At 38.6% G+C, this 21,441-nt stretch overlaps 1 protein-coding gene across 2 annotated transcripts in view; it reads left to right on the forward strand.

Annotated features, from left to right (window-relative positions):
• Positions 1–21,441, forward strand: part of GMPS (guanine monophosphate synthase) — an 81,144-nt gene that overhangs the window by 50,445 nt on the left and 9,258 nt on the right. For both annotated transcript variants that reach the window (XM_055381879.2, XM_004037882.5), the window contains 8 exons: positions 1,373–1,476; positions 5,894–6,087; positions 6,325–6,490; positions 9,623–9,774; positions 11,206–11,379; positions 14,415–14,520; positions 17,357–17,472; positions 20,389–20,514. In XM_055381879.2, coding sequence (XP_055237854.1) covers positions 1,373–1,476; positions 5,894–6,087; positions 6,325–6,490; positions 9,623–9,774; positions 11,206–11,379; positions 14,415–14,520; positions 17,357–17,472; positions 20,389–20,514 — 1,138 coding nt within the window. The remainder of the gene's footprint in view (positions 1–1,372; positions 1,477–5,893; positions 6,088–6,324; positions 6,491–9,622; positions 9,775–11,205; positions 11,380–14,414; positions 14,521–17,356; positions 17,473–20,388; positions 20,515–21,441) is intronic.

Genomic DNA, 21,441 nt, shown 5'->3' on the forward strand with positions numbered 1-21,441 from the left:
ATACCAGAAGAAGCTTTAAACATAAAGATTTGGTTAAGATTTGACATTTTTCTGTCTTTCTAGTTCTAAAATTCTGGGACTCTATCACAACCTATGCTATTCCTAAACAACAATGTCAACAACAAATCCCAAAATATCTTTTTGGCATTAATGTACTTTATCTTCTTGCTTTATTTTTAATTTACATTTTTATTCCTTAGTATTATTTATTATTTATTTTGTAATTTAATTTAATTTTTTTTTTTGAGACGGAGTCTCACTCTTTCGCACGCCCAGGCTGGAGTGCAGTGGCACGATCTCGGCTCACTGCAACCTCCACCTCCCGGGTTCAAGTGATTCTCCCACCTCAGTCTCCCAAGTAGCTGGGATTACAGGCACAATTTTTTGTATTTTTAGTAGAGATGGAGTTTCACCATATTGGCCAGGCTGGTCTTGAACTCCCGATCTCAGGTGGTCTGCCTCGGCCTCCCAAAGTGCTGGGATTACAGGCATGAGCCACCGCGCCTGGCCGTTCCTTATTATTATTTAATATCGAGTTCTTAGTCAGATTTTCCATAACATAAACAGTATATTTTTATGGTTGATTTGTTTGAATCAGGGTCCAGAGAAAGTGTACACATTACATTTGATTAATGTTACTTAAGTCTCTTAAGTAACACTTTCTTAACTAAGTATCATTAATTTGTTTGGCGCTAGAGGTCCACATTGGTACTGGGTTGTAATTGTTTGTAGGACTTTCAGATAACAGAGTTGGGCAGTACCTAGTCTTTTAGAATTGGAAAACAGAATCATTAGTGTATACTTATTTCCAGTTAAAATGAAAGATTATAGGGTTTTTACCTAACTCTTTTGATTTTGTATCTCCCTACTCTTAAGCTGAAAATGTTGATTGCTAATTATATTATTTGTTTTAACCTACAGTATGCCTGTATCTATACTGTACTTACAGTTACAGGATAACAGTTTCAGTGCTAAGTCCTATTACTACTTACATAAGACTACCGAATGAAGTGTTAAGGTCTTTGAAATGCCTCTGTTCTTAACATAAATCTCAACAGATATATAATGTTGAAATTATTGTTCTGTAATCTCTTGAAATTATTCCTGTGTGTCTTGTTATACTACCAACTTCATATATGTATTTGTTCTAGTTTCCTTCCAATTTTTATGGATTGCCTTTTTTAAGGTTTAAGGTTTTTTATTGGCTTTGTTTGTAATGGACATAATATTTGAATTCTAGCAGTATTCCATTGTCACTTTTTTTTTCTGTTTTTCTAATCATGTATGGCAAGCTTGTGTTTCTAAAACAAAAGAACCCATGAATCATGTTTTTAATTAAGATATTTGTGTGTTTTATTTTTTGTACGTTTAGGGGCCTTCAGAAGGAAGAAGTTGTTTTGCTTACACATGGAGATAGTGTAGACAAAGTAGCTGATGGATTCAAGGTTGTGGCACGTTCTGGAAACATAGTAGCAGGTGAAAATTCTAAAAATTTTGCAGAGTTCATTTAAAAAACTTTATCTGAAAAGTAAGCATATGCTTCTGTATGAGGTACTCTTTGATTTTTCCTTTTTCTTCTGATTTTTCTTCTCTTTTTTTAAAGATAATAATGAATGTAGGATTAACTGTTATGAAGGGAATTTAATAATAGGAGGATTATCTAGAAGTCTCTCACTTACTGGTTTACTGGTTTGCTTTGAAATACGTTGAAAAATGTTCATCCTAATATAAGCTTTTCAAACATAAAACACTATACTTTTGTAACTCAGGAAAAATTTGAGAACTCGCTGTCTTCATACTATACTATATTCAGAGTTACTTGTCTTTTATTCCTTTCTTAGGTATACATAGCCCATAGCACCCAAATAAGTACTCAAGACATTTCTCTGAACCAGGATTGGCAAACTGTGACTTGTGGGTCAAATCTAGTCTTTTGCCTTTTTTTAATGTCCAGGAGCTAAGAATGATTTTTACATTATTAAAGGGTTATAATAAAATACAGGGACTGTGTATGTTGCACAGAGCCTAAATTATTTACTCTCTAGTCCTTTGCAGAAAGTTTGCTGACCCATGCTCTTAAACCATTTTGTTCTCTAATTTTTTGAGGAAGGGGAATTGACTTCTGGCTGTTTGGGGTTTTGACTTGCTTACCTGAATAATGTAAATGGTCACTAATATTCCTGGAAGTTAGTAAAAGAAAAAGGTGGGTTTATCACTAAAGTTCCCTTTGAGATACCACACCTAAATAATAAGTTGAAAAAGAAGATTTGTCATGGACATGCTGAATTTAGTAATCTGCCTGCCGTTACTTAACAGGCATTAGCATAATGTATGCTAATATATTAGCATAGGAATGCCCAAGAATGGTTTTATACTAAAAGGTTTTTACTTCATAAAAAAAGATCAACAGTGGTAGATAAGCTTGTGTATTTTTATTCATCCAACAAACATTTGAGTACCTATTATGTGTCATGCACAGTTCTAGGTGTCAAGGATTTAGCAATGAATAAAATAGGCCAGGTGCGGTGGCTCTCACCTATAATTCCAGCACTTTGGGAGACTGTGGAAGGTGGATAGCTTGAGGCCAGGAGTTCAAACCAGCCTGGGCACCATAGTGAGACCCCATCTCTACATAAAAATAATTTTAAAAAAATTAGCCAGGTGTGGTGATGCACATTTGCAGTCCTAGCTACTCAGGAGGCTGAGGTGGGAGAATCATTTGGCCCTAAGAGATCATGACTGCGGTGAGCTGTGGTTGTGCCCCTATACTCCATCCTGGGCAACAGAGCAAGACCCTCTCTCCTAAGAAGAAAACAAAACCCAAAACCAATATAGCAAAAATGCTTGTTTAACACTGGAAAAAGGGAAAGTAAACAATAAAGAAATACAGAATATGTCAGAATCAGATAGTGTTTACACTGAAAAAACGGGGGAAGAGGGTATTCTGGAATATGTATGATTAGGGTTGTTGCAATTTTATAGGCTATTCAGGGAAGGCATTCCTATAAGATGACATTGGACATGAAGAAAATAAGTGCTAACCTTTTTGGATATTTGGGGAAAGAGGAAACAGCAGTACAGAGATCCTGGGTAGGGACCATATTTGAGGAGCAGCAGGAATCCATGTGGTTGGAGCAGAGTAAGCATGGTGGGGAGAGTGAAAGAAGGTGAAGTTAGAGAGGTAGTTGGATGCCAGAACACAGGACCTTTGGGCCACTGCAATACTTTGGCTTTACTCATAGTGAGGTGGGGTTTTAAGTGATGAAGAGATGTGATCTAATTTAAGGATTAAGCTGTGATGAGGAGAAAAGATACAGGGTGAAAGAGAAGCAAGAAGACAAGCTAGGAATTTATTGTAGTAATCAGGAGAGAGACAGTGTTGTCAGGATCAGGATAGTAGTGATAGATGCAGGAGGAAGATAAAGGGGAGGGTACCTGGAGAATCTCCCACCAGCTTGCCTACTGGGAGAACAGGGTGGAGCCACAAGAAGTTCTCACCCTTTGCAGGAGGGAGGAGCCTGGACTTTCCTGTTCCTGTGTAGTGACCTCGGATTCAATCTGTGAGATGGGGGCCTGTTAACAGGAAGCCTTCTCACTTTGCTGAGAGTTTTTTTCCTTTTTTCTCAATAAATTCCATTCCCCCTTACCCTTCAAAGTGTCTGCGTGCCTAACTTTTCCTGGTCATGTGAAAAGAACCCGGTTTTTTTACAGCAGTAGAAGAGGAAGTTGTTAGGACCAGGGTGGCAGAGATGGAAGTTGTCAGGACTAGGGTGATAGAGGTAGACATTGTTAGGAGTGATTGGATTCCACTGTTTTGAAGGGAGAGACAGAGGATTTGCTGTTAGATTGAATATGGAGTGGGGAAGAAAAAGTAGAATCAAGTTTTAGCTCCCAAATTTTTTTGCCTGAGGAACCAAAAGGAAGATGTTTCTATTTACCTGATTGGAAAGACCTCAGGAGTTTGAGTTTGCATATTAAATTCAAGATGGTTTATTAAACATCAAAACAAAGGTGCTGAGTAGGCAGTTGTATATATGAGCCTGGACTTTAGAGGAGAAAACTGGGCTGGAGGTATAAATTTGGGGGTTTACCAGCATACAGACAGAATTTTAAGGTGATGAGAGTATGAGATCTCTTAGAATATTTAGAAAAGAGATTTAAGGGCTGAGGACTGAGTAACTTCCATGTGTAGAGGTGGGCAAGATGAAGAGGAACCAGCAAAGCGATTCAGAAGGAATAGACAGTAAAATAAGTGAACCAAGAGAGTGGTATGCTGAGAGCCAAATAAAGTGTGAAGTACTGTGGTATAGTAGAATGAGTATGAGTTTGGGAGCCTGTCAGGCCTGATTTAGTTACTTAATTACCTGAGAGTTCATACAAGTTTCTTGATATCTCAGAGCCATAAAATAGGGGTAACACATGCACGTGTAAAATACCTAGCCTAATATCTATTGCCCCATAGGTAATATTTGCCAGAAACACATTTGTCAAGTAGTTGAATATATTTTTGTGGTTAATAGTAGTCAAGAAAGAAACAGTATATTCTGACAAGTCTAATATATGAGATTCTTTTAATATAAGAACTTGGTAGCTGTACAATGCATTTGAAAACCATGTGCAACTGAGAACCAGAATTGAATTATCAATGCACTAGATAGACAAGGCAACTGAAGTAACTTGGGTGGAGAGGTGAGAATACTGTGAAACAATCTCTACGTAGAACTTAATGTACGTCCTATACCTCATTAATTGCTGTGTCAAGAAAGACCTTTATAAAGAAAGGTTATAGTAATGTAGTTTTTGTCTTTGTTATGTATTTCCTTTTCCTATAGCTAAAAATCCACTGAGACATACCAGTTTTAACATTTATAGAGGAAAAAGGCTGGGTGCAGTGGCGCACACCTGTAATCCCAGCACTTTGGGAGGCCGAGGCAGGAGGATTACTTGAGCCCAGGAGTTCAACAGGCAACAAGATAAAACCCCATCTCTTCAAAATATTTAAAAATTAGCTGAGTGTGGTGGCATGCACCTGTTGTTCCAGCTACTCAGGAGGCTGAGGTGGAAGGATCACTTGAGCCCAGGAGATCGAGACTATAGTGAGCTATGATTACGCCACTGCACTCCAGCCTGGGTGACAGAGCAGTAAACACCCTGTCTAAAAAATAAAATAAAATAGGCCAGGCGCAGTGGCTCACGCCTGTAATCCCAGCACTTTGGGAGGCTGAGATGGGCGGATTACAAGGTCAGGAGATCAAGACCAGCCTGGCCAATATGGTGAAACCCTGTCTCTACTAAAAATATAAAAGAAATAAGCCGAGCGTGGTGGCACACATGCTCCAGCTACTCGGGAGGCTGAGACAGAAGAATAGTTTGGACATGGGAGGCAGAGGTGACAAGTGAGCCAAGATCGCACCACTGCACTCCAGCCTGGGCAACAGAGTGAGACTCCGTCTCAAAACAAAACAAAACAAAAAACAAACAAACAAATAAAATTGGCTGGGAGCAGTGGCTCATGCCTGTAATCCTAGCACTTTGGGAGGCTGAGGCAGGTGGATCACTTGAGGCCAGGAGTTTGAGGCCACCTGGCCAACGTAGTGAAACCCTAGCTCTACTAGAAATACAAAAAATCAGCTGGGCATGGTGGCACACGCCTGTAATGCCAGCTACTTGGGAGCCCGAGGCATGAGAATTGCTTGAACCCAGGAGGCAGAGGTTGCAGTGAGCCGAGATCATGCCACTGCACTCCAGCCTGGGCGACAGAGCGAGACTCTGTCTCAAAAAAAAAAAAAAAAAAGAAACCATAGAGGCAGAGATTGTGAGAAATTAATTGTGGTTATTGCTTGAGTCTTTTCAGCAGAAAAAATTTTAATTTGTGACTATTTTCTCTATAAAGGCATAGCAAATGAATCTAAAAAATTATATGGAGCACAGTTCCACCCTGAAGTTGGCCTTACAGAAAATGGAAAAGTAATACTGAAGAATTTCCTTTATGATATAGCTGGATGCAGTGGAACCTTCACCGTGCAGAACAGAGAACTTGAGTGTATTCGAGAGATCAAAGAGAGAGTAGGCACGTCAAAAGTTTTGGTAAGCAAATTATTATCTGGAAGTCTACAAATTTATATCAATAATATTGGAATCCAGGAGTTAGAGTCCTCAACACAGCCCTTAAATATTCTACAGTTTTAGAGTGCTTTTCCAGTTACCATACATATCTTTGGTATAAATAGCACTTTTAGGTAAAGATTTAAGCTAATAGTGCCAATAGTGTTTATTTTCTTTTTGCTTGTTTTGCTCAGTTTGATTTTTCATTTTACCCTGTAGGTTTTACTCAGTGGTGGAGTAGACTCAACAGTTTGTACAGCTTTGCTAAATCGTGCTTTGAACCAAGAACAAGTCATTGCTGTACACATTGATAATGGCTTTATGAGAAAACGAGAAAGCCAGTCTGTTGAAGAGGCCCTCAAAAAGCTTGGAATTCAGGTCAAAGGTATTGAAGAACCTCAGAAAAGTTAACTTACATGTTAGAACTTGTTTAATCAAATCTAGTCCTATGGTTTAAATGAGCACAATTACAGTTTTCTCAGTATGCTCAAGGTTGAAAATGTTTTTTATTTTTACAATTACCTCTGGTGTAAGAGAGGTCTCAGTATAAATTTTTAAATTATTGATTCTGCTAATTTAAACATAGATTGATAAATTAACATTCTCTAGCTACTGTTCAGTTCTCTTCTAGTCATTCACTTTTAAAATTATCTTTTCCTGGCCAGGCGCAGTGGCTCACGCCTGTAATCCCAGCACTTAGGGAGATCAAGGTGGGTGGATCACCTGAGGTCAGGAGTTTTGAGACCAGCCTGGCCAACATGATGAAACCCCATCTCTACTAAAAATACAAAAAATTAGCCAGTCTTGGTGGTGGGCGCCTGTGATCCCAGCTACTCGAGAGGCTGAGGCAGGAGAATCACTTGAACCTGGGAGGTGGAGGCTGCAGTGAGCAGAGATCATGCCACTGCACTCCAGCCTGGGCAACAAGAGCGAAACTCCATCTCAAAAAAAAAAAGAAATTATCTTTTCCCACTCTATTTAATGATATTTATGTACAAGGCTACCCAAGCCCTCCTCAGGTATGGGTATACAGATTATTTTGCAAACAGAAAAGCTTATTGTGGGAGAGGTAAAGATTCTATACTTTTTTTTTTTTAAAGGGCCACTAGTAAACTTCTTAGTCCTTAATAACATTTACTTTTGTAGATACCTTTTATACTTTTTAAAAACAAGGTGCAATTGATAGTTATAATGAAATGAGGTCAGTAGTTTAATGATACAAGTTATTGTACATATTATGGAATTAATTGGAATTGATACCAAAAGGCTGAATAAAATGAAGACTTGTAGGTAAGTATGATGTGAACATGAGTCTATTTCTTTGAAACTTCTCTAAAATAACAGTAAAAGCATAAAACAGTGTAATACCATAAGGATGTGGGATAGAGGAGATGACAGAAGACAGATGGTTTCAATAAAATGTTGGAAAGTGGAAAGCAGATGGGTAGAGGTGGATTTTCTCTGTTTAAGCTAGGGGGGTCTCTCCCAACATCCTGGGAAGGTTCCCAATGGTATCTTCACATGGTGGTATGTTTTTGTGAAATTTGCAAGATATTTTGATAATTTGTAGTTGTTTATTTTCTTTCAACTCTGACTTGTTTTCTGTTAGGTGGTGCTGGAATGGCTGTGGGCATTTTGAGATCAGGCTAAGACAAAGATGAGCTGGGATGTGCTTAGTATGGGTTTAGTGGTATATATGTGATTTGCAATTATTTCTGTGTATAGTTAAGTACTTGTTAGCCATCCCAGTATAACTTAGGATTTTTAGTATCTTATTTGTTATTCTGTTTCTTGAAGGAGTCCTTCAAATTGTAAAACTTGGATATGTCCCTGGTAACTGACATAGCAGAATGGAGGAATTCACAACCTTGGGGTGGGGTGGGAAGGAAGCCAATAAAAAGCAAGCTGATTTGTGCTGTAGACTTCTGGGGAGGCTCAGGAATTTGAAGCATTGGGTTCTTTTTGGGACATTGGTCTCTGGGTTAGCCTAAAACAGGGATTAGTTAAAAATCTGAGAAGCAGATCCTTTTCCTTAGCACAGGAGCAAACTGTGCTCTCCTTCCCCATCAGAACACTGTGGATGTATTCTCTAGAGGGGCTAAACGAGAGGTTCTGGGCTTGAGCCTACTAATACCAGGCATAGTTGAGGGTGGAGGTAAGACTCTACATTAAGAACAGGATTAAGTAAAAGTCTCTATGTTGAATGGTGATTCCCTCTTCCTACCACTTCCTCTGTTTAACTGCCAGAATGCCAATAGGCAGGAGAGTAGATATGTCTTCTCTGGGTAGTTGACCAGGTCCAGGAAAGACCTACAAATTCACTGGCTTTTCCACAATGAAATAGCCAGCTGCCTTGTCATCTTACGGTGAAGGCCTCCAGTAGCTAAGTTTTATTAGCAAATAGAGATCTTAGTTTTTAGTTTCTTATCATTAAATAAAAAGCCAAGGATTGTTAAATGTATGTTCATAAATATTAGTTTTACAAGACACTAGGGTGTGATTCCAACAACTTTGACTCCATTTAGGAGCCAGTGCTTTTGACTTCTTTGGGGCTAAGCTTCTTGCTGTGGCTTCTGCTTGTTGCTCTGGTGAAGCACTGAAGAGAGGGAAAACAATCAGCATACATTTTTTTTTTTTTTTTTTGAGACAGAGTCTTGTTCTGTTGCCCAGGCCAGAATGCAGTGGCACAACCTCGGCTCACTGCAACCTCTGCCTCCCAGGTTTAAGCAATTCTCTTGCCTCAGCCTCTGAGTAGCTGGGATTACAGACATGTGCCACTACGCCTCGCTGATTTTTGTGTTTTTAGTAGAGATGTGGTTTTGCCATTTTGGCCAGGCTGGTCTCACACTGCTAACCTCAAGTGATCCACCCAACTTGGCCTCCCAAAGTGCTGGTATTACAGGTGTGAGCCACCGCGCCGGCCCTAATCAGCATAATTTGTGATGTCATGGCCCTAGATCTAAATGCCAGGAGATTCTCACAGAAACAAAATTTAATGAGTGCCTGTATCTGAATTCTGTTACTCAGGATTTATTGATAGTTCTTTTTCTTTTCTTTTTTTTTTTTTTTGAGATGGAGTCTCTCACCCAGGCTGGAGTGCAGTGGCACAATCTCTGCTCACTGCAAGCTCCGCCTCCCGGGTTCACACCATTCTCCTGCCTCGGCTTCCCAAGTAGCTGGGACTACAGGCACCCGCCACCACACCCAGCTAATTTTTTGTATTTTTAGTAGTGATGGGATTTCACCATGTTAGCCAGGATGGTCTTGATCTCCTGACCTCGTGATCCGCCTGTCTTGGCCTCCCAAAGTGCTGGGATTATAGGCATGAGCCACCGGGCCCGGCCAATAATTCTTGAATATTAATAGTTTATTGAAATTTGTAGGCAGATTTAGGGGAGATCAAAGGACTGCTCTTCAGCCTGGGAAAGAAATAGCTTTTCTTTCAGTATTTTGACTTGTTATTTTTGATTAAAAAACATGTTATACCAATTTAAAACGCTTCTCCCCTTTCCTCCAGTGATAAATGCTGCTCATTCTTTCTACAATGGAACAACAACCCTACCAATATCAGATGAAGATAGAACCCCACGGAAAAGAATTAGCAAAACGTTAAATATGACCACAAGTCCTGAAGAGAAAAGAAAAATCATTGGGGATACTTTTGTTAAGGTACCTTTGTTTTTAATATCCTCAACATGTACTATTTTTGATGTGAATCTTAGTATTTGTTTTTCCTTGTCACTATATCAAATAACCAAATTTGCTAATTTTAATCCTTTTTCTTATGTGGCTGAGAGTTTTATTGTATATTGTCATTATATTGACCAGTAGAAACTGTTTTATGTTTTTTTGTTGTTGTTTGTTTTTTTGTTTGTTTTTTTGAGACAGAGTCTTGCTGTGTCACCAGGCTGGGCTGGAGTGCAGTGGCACGATCTCGGCTCGCTGCAACCTCTGCCTTCTGAGTTCAAGTGATTCTCCTGCCTCAGCCTCCTGAGTAGCTGGGACTACAGGGGTGCACCATCATGCCCAGCTAATTTTTGTACTTTTAGTAGGGACGGGGGTTTCACCATGTTGGCCAGGTTGGTCCTGATCTCCTGACCTCATGATCTGCCCGCCTCAGCCTCCCGAACTTCTGGGATTACAGGTGTGAGCCACTATGCCCAGCCAACTGTTTTATGTTTTAATAAACATGTTTGCTTACATTGCCAGGCTATTATTTTAAGAATAGATGTCTTTAAGAATAGATGTATTCAGCTTATCATAGACTTTAATTCATTGGTTATCTCAATGGCTAATTTCAAGCTCTTGAATGGAATGTTCACATACCTTTTTTTTTGGAGGCAGAGTTTTGTTCTTGTCACCCAGGCTGGAGTACAATGGAGCGACCTTGGCTCACGGCAACTTTCGCCTGCTGGGTTCAAGCGATTCTCCTGCCTCAGCCTCCCGAGTAGCTGGGATTACAGGCATGCACCACCATGCCCAGCTAATTTTTTTCTTTTTTTGAGATGGAGTCTCACTCTGCCGCCCAGGCTGGAGTGCAGTGGTGCAATCTTGGCTCACTGCAAACTTTGCCTCCAGGGTTCAAGCGATTCTCCTGCCTCAACTTCCTGAGTAGCTGGGATTACAGGCGTGTGCCACCATGCCCGGCTAGTTTTTGTATTTTTAGTAGAGATGGGGTTTCACCATGTTGGTCAGGCTGGTCTCAAACTCCTGACCTTGTGATCTGCCTGCCTTGCCTCCCAAAGTGCTGGGATTACAGGCGTGAGCCACCACACCTGGCCACTAATTTTGTATATTTAGTAGAGATGGTGTTTCATCATGTTGGCCAGGCTGGTCTCGAACTCCTGGCCTCAAGTGATCCGCCCCACTCAGCCTCCCATAGTGCTGGGATTACAGGCGTGAGCCACTGTGTTTGGCCTCATGTACCTTTTTGAATCGTGTTAGAGGACATGTTCATAGAGGAGTTTATTTTGGAGATTGGTGGATTTTATTTTCTGATCAGTATTTCTAAAGGACCCTAAGAGATTTACTGAAAGTATAAACTTTTGCTTTTAAAAAAAGTTATCTCTTACAAGGCTGTTTTACTCCTGTCGATTATAGATTGCCAATGAAGTAATTGGCGAAATGAACTTGAAACCAGAGGAGGTTTTCCTTGCCCAAGGTACTTTACGGCCTGATCTAATTGAAAGTGCATCCCTTGTTGCAAGTGGCAAAGCTGAACTCATCAAAACCCATCACAATGACACAGAGCTCATCAGAAAGTTGAGAGAGGAGGTAAAAGTTTATGAGAACTTTTTCATAAAGTAGATACATGGAAAGTCTTCCATTCTTCCCTCCTCTTCCCTCCTAATATTCACAGAATTGCATAACCATCACCACATCTAATTTTAGAACATTTTCCTTACCCTAAAAAGGAACCTTATACCCATTAGCAGTCACTCCTCGTTCTACCTGTTGTTGTCATTGTCATCCTGCCCCCACCCCCCAGCTCCTCCTTTCCTCCTTTCTTGCCAGCCCTAGGCAATTACCAACCACTAATTTATTTTCTGTCTCTATAGATTTGCTTATTTTGGGCATTTTATGTAAATGGAATGGTACAATATGTGGTCTTTTATGACTGGCTTCTTTTACTTACCGTAATGTTTTCAAGGTTCATCCATGTTGCTGCATGTATCAGAACTTTATTCCTGTTTATTGCCAGATAATATTCCATCTTATGGGTATAATGCATTGTATTTATCCTTTGATCAGCTGATGGGCTTTTGGGTTATTTCCACTTTTTGGCTGTTATAAGTAATGCTGCCATGAATATTGGTCATAAGTTTTTGTGGATATGTGTTTTTATTTCTTTTGGTATATGCCTGGGAGTAGAATTGCTAGGTCTTAAGGTTTAACATTTTGATGAATTGCCAAACTATTATTTAAAATGATGATACAATTTTACATTCCCACTAGCAATCTTTGAGATTCAAATTTTTCCACATCCTCACCAAGACTTGTTATCTCTTTTCTTATTGTAAAAAACACATAACATAAAGTTTACCATCTTAACCCTGATTTTTCTTTTTTTTTTGAGACAGAGTCTCACTCTATTGCCCAGGCTGGAGAGCAGTCATGCGACGTCGGCTCACTGCAACCTCTGCCTCCCGGTTCAAGAGATTCTGCTGCCTCAGCCTCTCAAGTAGCTGGGATTACAGGCATGCGCCACGAGGCCTGGCTAATTTTGTATTTTTAGTAGAGATGGGGTTTCACTATGTTGGCCAGGCTGGTCTTCAACTCCTGACCTCAGGTGATCCGCCCACCTCTGCCTCCCAAAGTGCTGGGATTACAGGTGTGAGCCACTGCATCCAGCCTCATCTTAACTATTTTTAAGTATATAGTTCAGTAGTGTTAGGTGTATTCACATTGTTGTAAAACAGATCTTCAGAACTTTTCATCTTGCAAAACAAACTCTATACCCGTTAAAAAACAACTCTCCCTTTTTTCTGGCCGCCACCCTCTGGTAACCACCATTCTGCTTTCTGTTTCTATGTTTCACTACTTTAAATACCTCATATAGGTGGAATCATACAGTATTGCCTTTTTGTGACTTGCTTATTTCACTTAGCATAATGTCCTTAAGGTTCATTCATGTTGTAGCACGTGACAGAATTTCCTTCTTTTTTAAGACTGAAAAATGGGCCAGGCACAGTGGCTCATGCCTAGCGCTTTGGGAGGCTGAGGCAGGTGGATCACCTGGGGTCAGGAGTTCGAGACCAGCCTGGTCAACATGATGAAACCCCGTCTTTACTAAGAATACAAAAATTAGCCAGGCGTGGTGGCGGGCATCTATAATGCCAGCTCCTTGGGAGGCTGAGGCAGGAGAATGGCTTGAACCCTGGAGGCGGAGGTTGCAATGAGCCAAGACTGCCATTGCACTCTAGCCTGGGCAACAAGAGCGAAACTCCGTCTCAAACAAACAAACAAACAAAACAGACTGAGTAATGTACTACTATATGTATATACCACATTTTGCTTATCCATTTTTGTTTATCTTTTGGATATATGCCCAGAATTGGGATTGCTGGATCATATGGTAGTTCTCTTTTTAATTTTTTTGAGGAACTTATTGTCCATAGCAATTGCACCATTTTACAATCTAACCAAAAGTACATAATGAGTCCAATTTTTCCAAATGCTTACAATTTGTTATTTTCTATTTTTTTATGGTTGTGTTATCTGACTTTTAAAAATTTTAGTCATCTGGCTCATCACAGTGGCTCATGCCTATAATCCCAGCACTTTGGGAGGCTGAGGCAGGTGGATCACTTGAAGCCAGGAATTTGAGACCAGCCTGGCCAACATGGTGAAACCCTGTATCTACTAAAAATACAAAAAAATTAGCCAGGTTTGGTGGTGCATGCCTGTGGTCCCAGCTACTCTGGAGGCTGAGGCAGGAGAATTGCTTGAACCTGAGAGGCAGAGGTTGCAGTGAGCCAAGATTATGCCACTGCACTCCCGCCTGAGCGACAGAGCGAGACTCTGTCTTAAAAAAAAGTAAATAAAAATGTTAGTCATCCTAGTGTATATGAAGTGGTATATCTCATTTTGATTTGCATTTCCCTAATAGCTAATGATGTTGAGCATTTTTTCATGTTCTTGCTTATTGGCCATTTGTGTATCTTGGAGAAATGTCTATTCGTATCCTTTGCTCCTTTTTTTAAAAAATAATTTTAAGTTCGAGGATATAAGTGTAGGTTTGTTACATAGGTAAACTTGTGTCATAGGGGTTTGTTATACAGATTATTTCATCACCCAGGTGTTAGGCCTAGTACCCATTAGCTTTGCTTATTTTTTAATTGACTTATTTATCTTTTTATTATTGAGTTGTAAATGTTCTTTATATATTCTGGTTACAAGTCTTTTATCAGATATACGATTTGCAAATGTTTTCTCGTTCTGTGAGTTGTCTTTTCATTTTCTCAATGATAACATTTGGAGAATTATAATTTTGGAACACTAGTATATTTTCTAATTGCTTTGTATTCTAATGAGAACTAGATCAGAGATGATGGATTGGTTTACCCTGATTTATTTATATTTAAAAAGCTTATGTTTAAAATGTGCTTCAAAGAGAAATAATACACATAAAATATTCATCTAATTCCTTATAGGCACTTAGGAGCAAATACTTTAAAAGATGCATTTTTAATAATAATCTGTTAGTCTAAGAAAAGTGGTAACAGGAAAAGCCAATAATTTATTACGCTTTGTTTTCCATGTCATCTTGGTTACTAGTTTATATTGGTTGGCTTCTTTCCTCCCTGTAGGGAAAAGTAATAGAACCTCTGAAAGATTTTCATAAAGATGAAGTGAGAATTTTGGGCAGAGAACTTGGACTTCCAGAAGAGTTAGTTTCCAGGCATCCATTTCCAGGTAAAAATTAGAACTGAATTTTGTTTGATTCATCTTTAGACCTTCATGTTGAAGAAAAATCAATTCAGACAATTTTGAAATAATCTGTCATCTCAGGGAATATGTAACATGAGAGAAAGGAAAGGATGGTTAGGGAATAATTGAAATCTTTTGAGTATCTACTGTATTTACTTCATTTTATTAAATACTCATTTTCCATTGTATCTGCATTTAAGTGTTACATTATCCTTGGGAGTCTGGCATCTGATGTTGCCATCAGACGAGAAAACCAAGACATAAAGATATTTTAATAGTATTGCCACACAGTCCTAGTAGTAGAGCTAGGATTTGTTATATTATTTGTACCATACCTCAGTGCGTTCCATGGAAGATGTGAGGATTTAAACTTAGCTCTTTAAAATCCTTGTCCTATGTCTGACTTGTTTGAATGGATGAACCACTTATTCTGTGCAGAGAATTCTTGGCACAATGTAACTAATTCCTGAACAAATAATACTTCATTTGCTGTCATATAGAAAAAAATTAGAGGTGATACTTGTTTAAAGTTAGGACTGCAAGTCTTAACCTGTTTTTGTTACTAGTTCCTGAGAGGTTGGGCAAGTCTGTACATCAGGTTCTAGCTCACTGTAATAGTGATTAGGGGATGATTTGGGAGAATGACCTAATTGAATTGAAAAGCATAATAATAGCCAACATTTCTTAAATACTTTCTATGTGCTAGGCACTCTGCTAAATACATTTTATTGTCTTATTTAATCTTCACAATGGAAACTAGTATTATCCTGTTTTACAGATGAAGAAACTTAGGGACAGCGACTAATTTGCCAAAAGTTACTCAGATTGAAAGGAGTGGAGCCAGAATGATATCCCCAATAATTTTTATCTCAGAGTTTATACTCTTAATGATCATATTGGCTCCATAAACAGCTTTACACATGTATAACCTATGTGGTGATTAGCACTTGTTCTCAAATATAGTAATCAGATTGAGATCTTTAGTCCCTAACCTGCATGCCGGCAAAGAATGGTCTGTGGACCGGCGTGGTGGCTCACGCCTGTAACCCTGAGTCTACTAAAAATAGAAAAATTAGCCAGGTGTGGTGGCAGGTGCCTGTAATTCTAGCTACTCGGGAGGCTGAGGCAGGAGAATCGCTTGAACCCGGGAGGCAGAGGTTGCAGTGAGACAAGATTACACCACAGCACTCCAACCTGGGCAACAGAGCACGACTCCATCTTAAAAAAAAAAAAGAAAAGAATGATCTGTGAATGTAATGGAGGGAAGCCAAGTGTTCTATGTCCTTGGTCATTATTTCATCTAGACTCACTTGATGTTTAAAAAATCTATTTTGTATGTTGAGTTTTCTATTATGTAAGATTTCATTGGCAAAAATGGTTTTACTGCTTTAAAAACTCTTAAATATGCTGTTTATTCTAAAGGTAAAGAATGGACTAGGGAATTAATTGGACATAGCTGAGGTTTTGCCTATAACTAGGCATCTCAAGTGATGCCTTTTCTGTTGTAGTAAAGCAGCAGGATCCAGTTTTCCATAGATCTATGCACACCTTGTGTTTTTACCAACTTTTAAGTATTTGGTAAAATAGAGGTCGGGTACAGTGGCTCATGCCTGTAATTCCAGCACTTTGGGAGGCCTAAACAGGCAGATCACTTGAGGTCAGGAGTTCCAGACCAGCCTGGCTAACGCGGTGAAACCCAATCTCTACTAAAAATACAAAAAATTAGCTGGGCATGGTGGTTGCATGCCTGTACTAGGTACACTGGTGGCTGCTAGGGGAGGGTAAGGCAGGAGAATCTCTTGAACCCGGGAGGTGGAAGTTGCAGTGAGCTGAGATCGTGCCACTGCCCTCCAGCCTGGGTGACAGAATGAGAGTCTGTCAAAATAAAATAAAATAGAAATACCAGTTCACATTTTTTGGTATTAAAAACTCACATTATTTATTAGATTATGTGTATATTTTAACAGTATAATACCATTCCTAAAATTAGATTGATAGTTGAAGCTGGATGATGAGTAAGGCAGTTAATTATACTGTCCTCTTTATGTATATGTTGGAAAATTCCCTTATTAAAAACTTTGGATGGGCACATATGTTATAAACTAAAAATATTTACTGGATAATTTTGTGATACTTAATACATGGACTGTAAAAATAGGATAGGCCAAGTGCAGTCAGTGGCTCATGCCTGTAATTTCAGCATTTCCAGAAGCCGAGCTTCTGGAGTTCAAGACCAGCCTGAACAGCATAGTGAAACCCCTATCTTTACTGAAAAAATTAGCCAGGCATGGCTGCCTGTGCTTGTAATCCAAGCTGTTTAGGAGGCTGAGGTGGGAAGACTGCTTGAGCTCAGGAATTTGAGGCTACAGTGAGCAATAATTGCACCACTGCACTCTAGCCTTGGTGACAGAGCAAGATTCTATCTCTTAAAAAAAGGGAGATAGGAATGATAGGGAGAGAATTAAACATACTGTCTTATTTGAGCCTCACAATGGAAACTATGATAGTATTATCCTGTTTTATAGATGAAGAAACTTAGGGACAGAGATTAATATGCCAAAAAGTTATGCAGACTAAAAAGTATGCATAATTTAAATGTTGCAGCATTCTAAATGTTACAACATTTTTAGAATGTTGAAGCATTCTAAAAAATGCTGAGTTGAATGGGAAACTAATAGCTACATTTGGATACTTATGATGGGCAGATGGATTTTAATTTTGGAAAGGTTTTATATTTTGAAAATAGTGGCATTTTTATATTAGATTTTTATATTAGAAATATAACATTAATATTAAATACTATTGTTACTCCTACCTTTAGGTCCTGGCCTGGCAATCAGAGTAATATGTGCTGAAGAACCTTATATTTGTAAGGACTTTCCTGAAACCAACAATATTTTGAAAATAGTAGCTGATTTTTCTGCAAGTGTTAAAAAGGTAATATTTGATACAGCTAATCATTACAAGAAATTGAATGGATTCTTATTATATACCAGCGTTTATAATGAATTTTTTAGGGTTTTATTATTTGAAAATTTGGTGTAATATAACCTTTGAAATGACTGTGGAGAAAATATTCCACAGATATTCTTATATGCACATTTTTCTTTCCAGCCAAACAAGACTGGATATCCTGAGTCTCTAAAAATGTCAGATAAAGTATTTTAAAGCACTCTTTTATGTGTATTTCAAGATAATAAGGGAAATCCTTTGAGTCAGGAATTTATTGGGAGCATCATTTCAAGAAACCAAAGCTGTCTGCTCCTCTGAGGACAGCTACTAATCCTTTGTGGTCTAGGATTTGGGTTTTTACAATTTCATTCATGTACAGGTGTCTGAGTATGAGACTGGGTCCAAGAAGGGCCAGAGATTGGATCAGATATCTTCACACTATGCAACCCTTTAGCTCCAAATTGAAGATGAATGGAAAAATTCCCCAGTCTATTTTATTCTACAGATTTGGGGTTTTAATTTATGTAATGTGTGTGGTCTGAAAATTGCAACGAAAGAATTTTAAAGTGGATCTGGGTTGGTAGTGCTTATGGGAGTTAGGCAAGGAAAAATGCAGATTCTCTTTAGAATATCTTCACCTAGGTCCCAAAGGATTCTCATAGATAGATTTCCAACAAATATGAGGTTATAATAAAAAATACAAATCACATATAGAAGTATGGCACCATGAATGAGAAAGGAAAAAACTGTCAGAACAAGACCCTCAAGACTTTACTGGAATTAACAAGCAATATGTAAAGTAAATAGAAATAAGCTATTCATAATAAGAATAATGTATAAGAGACTACTAAAAATAACTGGGCAGATTTGAAAATAATCTAAGTTCTGGGAATGAAAATAATAACTGAAAAACAGCTGAAAGAGAGAATTAATGAACTAAAAGAAAGTTGTTTAGAGATTATCCAGAAATTAGGACAAATCATCATAAAGAAAATATGGGTAGAAAAGGTTAAGATGGAAGGATAAGGCAAGTGCTAACATATGTCCAGAAGGAAATAATAGAAAAAAAGGTATTAATTCCTCCACACTGGTAAAAGACATGATGGCTCAGATTCAGGAAATGTAACACATCTCAAGCAGAATAAAGAAAAAGAATTTGACACCTAGTAAGCACATCTTAGAGAAATTAAAGACTGCCAAAGACAGAGCAGCTGCAGAGAACAGATCAATTACCTACCCAGGAAATTATACTGAAACAGTAAAGGCAAGACTTCAAAATACCAAGAGAAAATAATTAACTGTAGTGAACAGCTAAACTGTCTTTTAAAAACAAGGGCAAAATAAAGTTATTTCGAGATTAAATAGAATTTACTACCAACAGTCCCTTACTTAAGAAACTAAAGGCAATGATTTTCAACCCTGGCTGTATGTTAGAATCATCTGGGGAAGCTTTTGAAGTATACTATTCTTGACATATAGCCCTAGAATTTAATTGGTCTGAGCTGGGACCTGGGCATTCCAAGTAATTTGTGCAGTTAGGGTTGAGAACCATTGTTTTTTTTTTTTTGAGATGGAGTTTTGCTCTTGTTGCCCAGGCTGGAGTGCAATGGCACGATCTTGGCTCACTGCAACCTCCGCCTCCCAGGTTTAAGCGATTCTCCTGCCTCAGCCTCCCGAGTAGCTGGGATTACAGGCATGTGCCATCATGCTTGGCTAATTTTGTATTTTTAGTTGAGAAGGAGTTTCTCCATGTTGGTCAGGCTAGTCTCAAACTCCCGACCTCAGGTGATCACCCGCCTCGGCCTCCCAAAGTGCTGGGATTACAGGCGTGAGCCACTGGGCCCGGCTGAGAACCATTGTTTTAAAGAACTGACTTGAGGAGAAGCAGCAGGATGCCAGGAGAAAGTCATGAGATACAAGAAGGAATGCTAAGCAAGGAAAATGGTAAATGACTAAAACTGAAACAAACATGGACTGTATAAAATGATAAAAATAATTATAAAATCGAGAGTAGAGGTAAAAATGATATCTACTTGTTCTTGTTTATTAGAAAATGTGTAACAATGTTTAGCTGAAGTAACATGTAAGCCACAAAGGGATTGATTTGAGCTAAGGAATTCAAAGATGTCTGTGTTACTTGCCAGAAGGACAGAAGATTGATTATCTTTTAAGTATCCTTGTTAACACTTAAGGGCAACTACTGCAAGAATAGAAATAGAGGATTTAACTTCAAAACTGGTAAAGAGGAAATAAATGAGCTGGGAGAAATCACCAGTTCAAGAGACAGCAAGAAAGGAGTAAGAGTAAAAAATGGGTTAAATAGATAATTACAGAAAAAGATTGTAGAATGAAATTCAACTATATTGATAACCTATAATTAAAAGGACTAACATCCCTAGTTAAGACATAGACAGTCAAACTAGATTGAAAACTAAAATCTGCTTAGTATAGAATAGTAGATATGAAAAGTATAGTCTATTCACAACAGGCATTACTAATACCTAGGGATTGTAGGAGTGAAAATTAAAGAATGGAAAAACATATACCAGGTAAATAAAAAGAAATGGCTAAAGCTATATTAATTTCAGACAAAACTGACTTTATGGCAAAAAGCATTAGAGATAATATTTGACTCAGATAAGGTGCATCACTTGCTGGTGACAGGGTACTAAAGCCTGAATGTATGTAAATATAATCTGCATTTCTTATCCTAAGACTTCTTCATAGTCCTAGCCCTCAGGTGTGAATTTCTGGCATAGTGCATAGCACACACAACTCAAGGAGATACCAAATACAATCCACTGCTAAAAACCAGTAAAATACATAAGATAGTAGTAGATAATAAAAGAGTGAATACCTTATTTCTTAAAACTGAAAAAATGCTTCTTTGGTTTTTCTCAGCCACATACCCTATTACAGAGAGTCAAAGCCTGCACAACAGAAGAGGATCAGGAGAAGCTGATGCAAATTACCAGTCTGCATTCACTGAATGCCTTCTTGCTGCCAATTAAAACTGTAGGTGTGCAGGTGAGTTGTGTGAATTCATTCACCAGTGATACGCTTTTTTTTTTTTTTCTTTTCTTGAGACGGAGTCTCACTGTGTTGCCCAGGCTGGAGTGCAGTGGCGTGATCTCGGCTCATTGCAACCTCCGCGTCCTGGGTTCAAGCACTCTTTCTACTCATTTTGAAATAAGGATTACTTAGGAAAATGAAATATGTAAGTATATATACCAAGTTTAGAGAAATAAGGTAATTTTTTATAGAATGTTTAGGGAGTGAATAGTTAATGGAACTAAATAGTCAGGCTGAGATTTTGTAGTTTTGGAACATCTATGAACTCTAACCAAAGGTAAATATTGAAAGCAACCCTTTCCTATAGGGTTGGCATGCTTACTTCTGCCTTGTAGGGCAGGGATCAAGAGGTCATTTATCCTAGGTGTGAAATATACTGTGGTTTTAGAAGTCTTTAACTGCAGGAAGGCCTCCAGATGAATAAGTTACACCATTTAGGTGTTGTTCTCAGCTTGTGTATTCCCTGTACTAGGGAACACGTTCTACTGATGTTGTGTTTATTCTGCCTTTCTAGTTGTAAAAGAACATGAGAATAATATAGTTCTCAATTATAAAATGCTACTTGCAAAATGACTAATAACTAATAAGATAGTATGTTTATTTCTCCTCTTTTTTCTGGAGACAGGGTCTTGCCCTGTCGCCCAGGCTGGAGTGCAGTGATGTGATCACGGCGTACTGTAGCCCTGAATTCCTGGGTTCAAGCGACCCTACTACCTCAGCTTCCCAAGTAGCTGGGACTACAGGCAAGCACCATCATGCCTGGCTAATTTTTAAATTTTTTTGTAGAGATAGGGTCTCCCTGTGTTGCTCAGGCTGGCTTTGAAATTCTGGCCTCAAGTGATCCTTCACTTTGGCCTCCCAAAGTGTTAGGATTGGAAGCGT

This window comes from Gorilla gorilla, chromosome 2, assembly GCF_029281585.2.
Source record: "Gorilla gorilla gorilla isolate KB3781 chromosome 2, NHGRI_mGorGor1-v2.1_pri, whole genome shotgun sequence".
Classification (NCBI taxonomy): domain Eukaryota; kingdom Metazoa; phylum Chordata; class Mammalia; order Primates; family Hominidae; genus Gorilla; species Gorilla gorilla.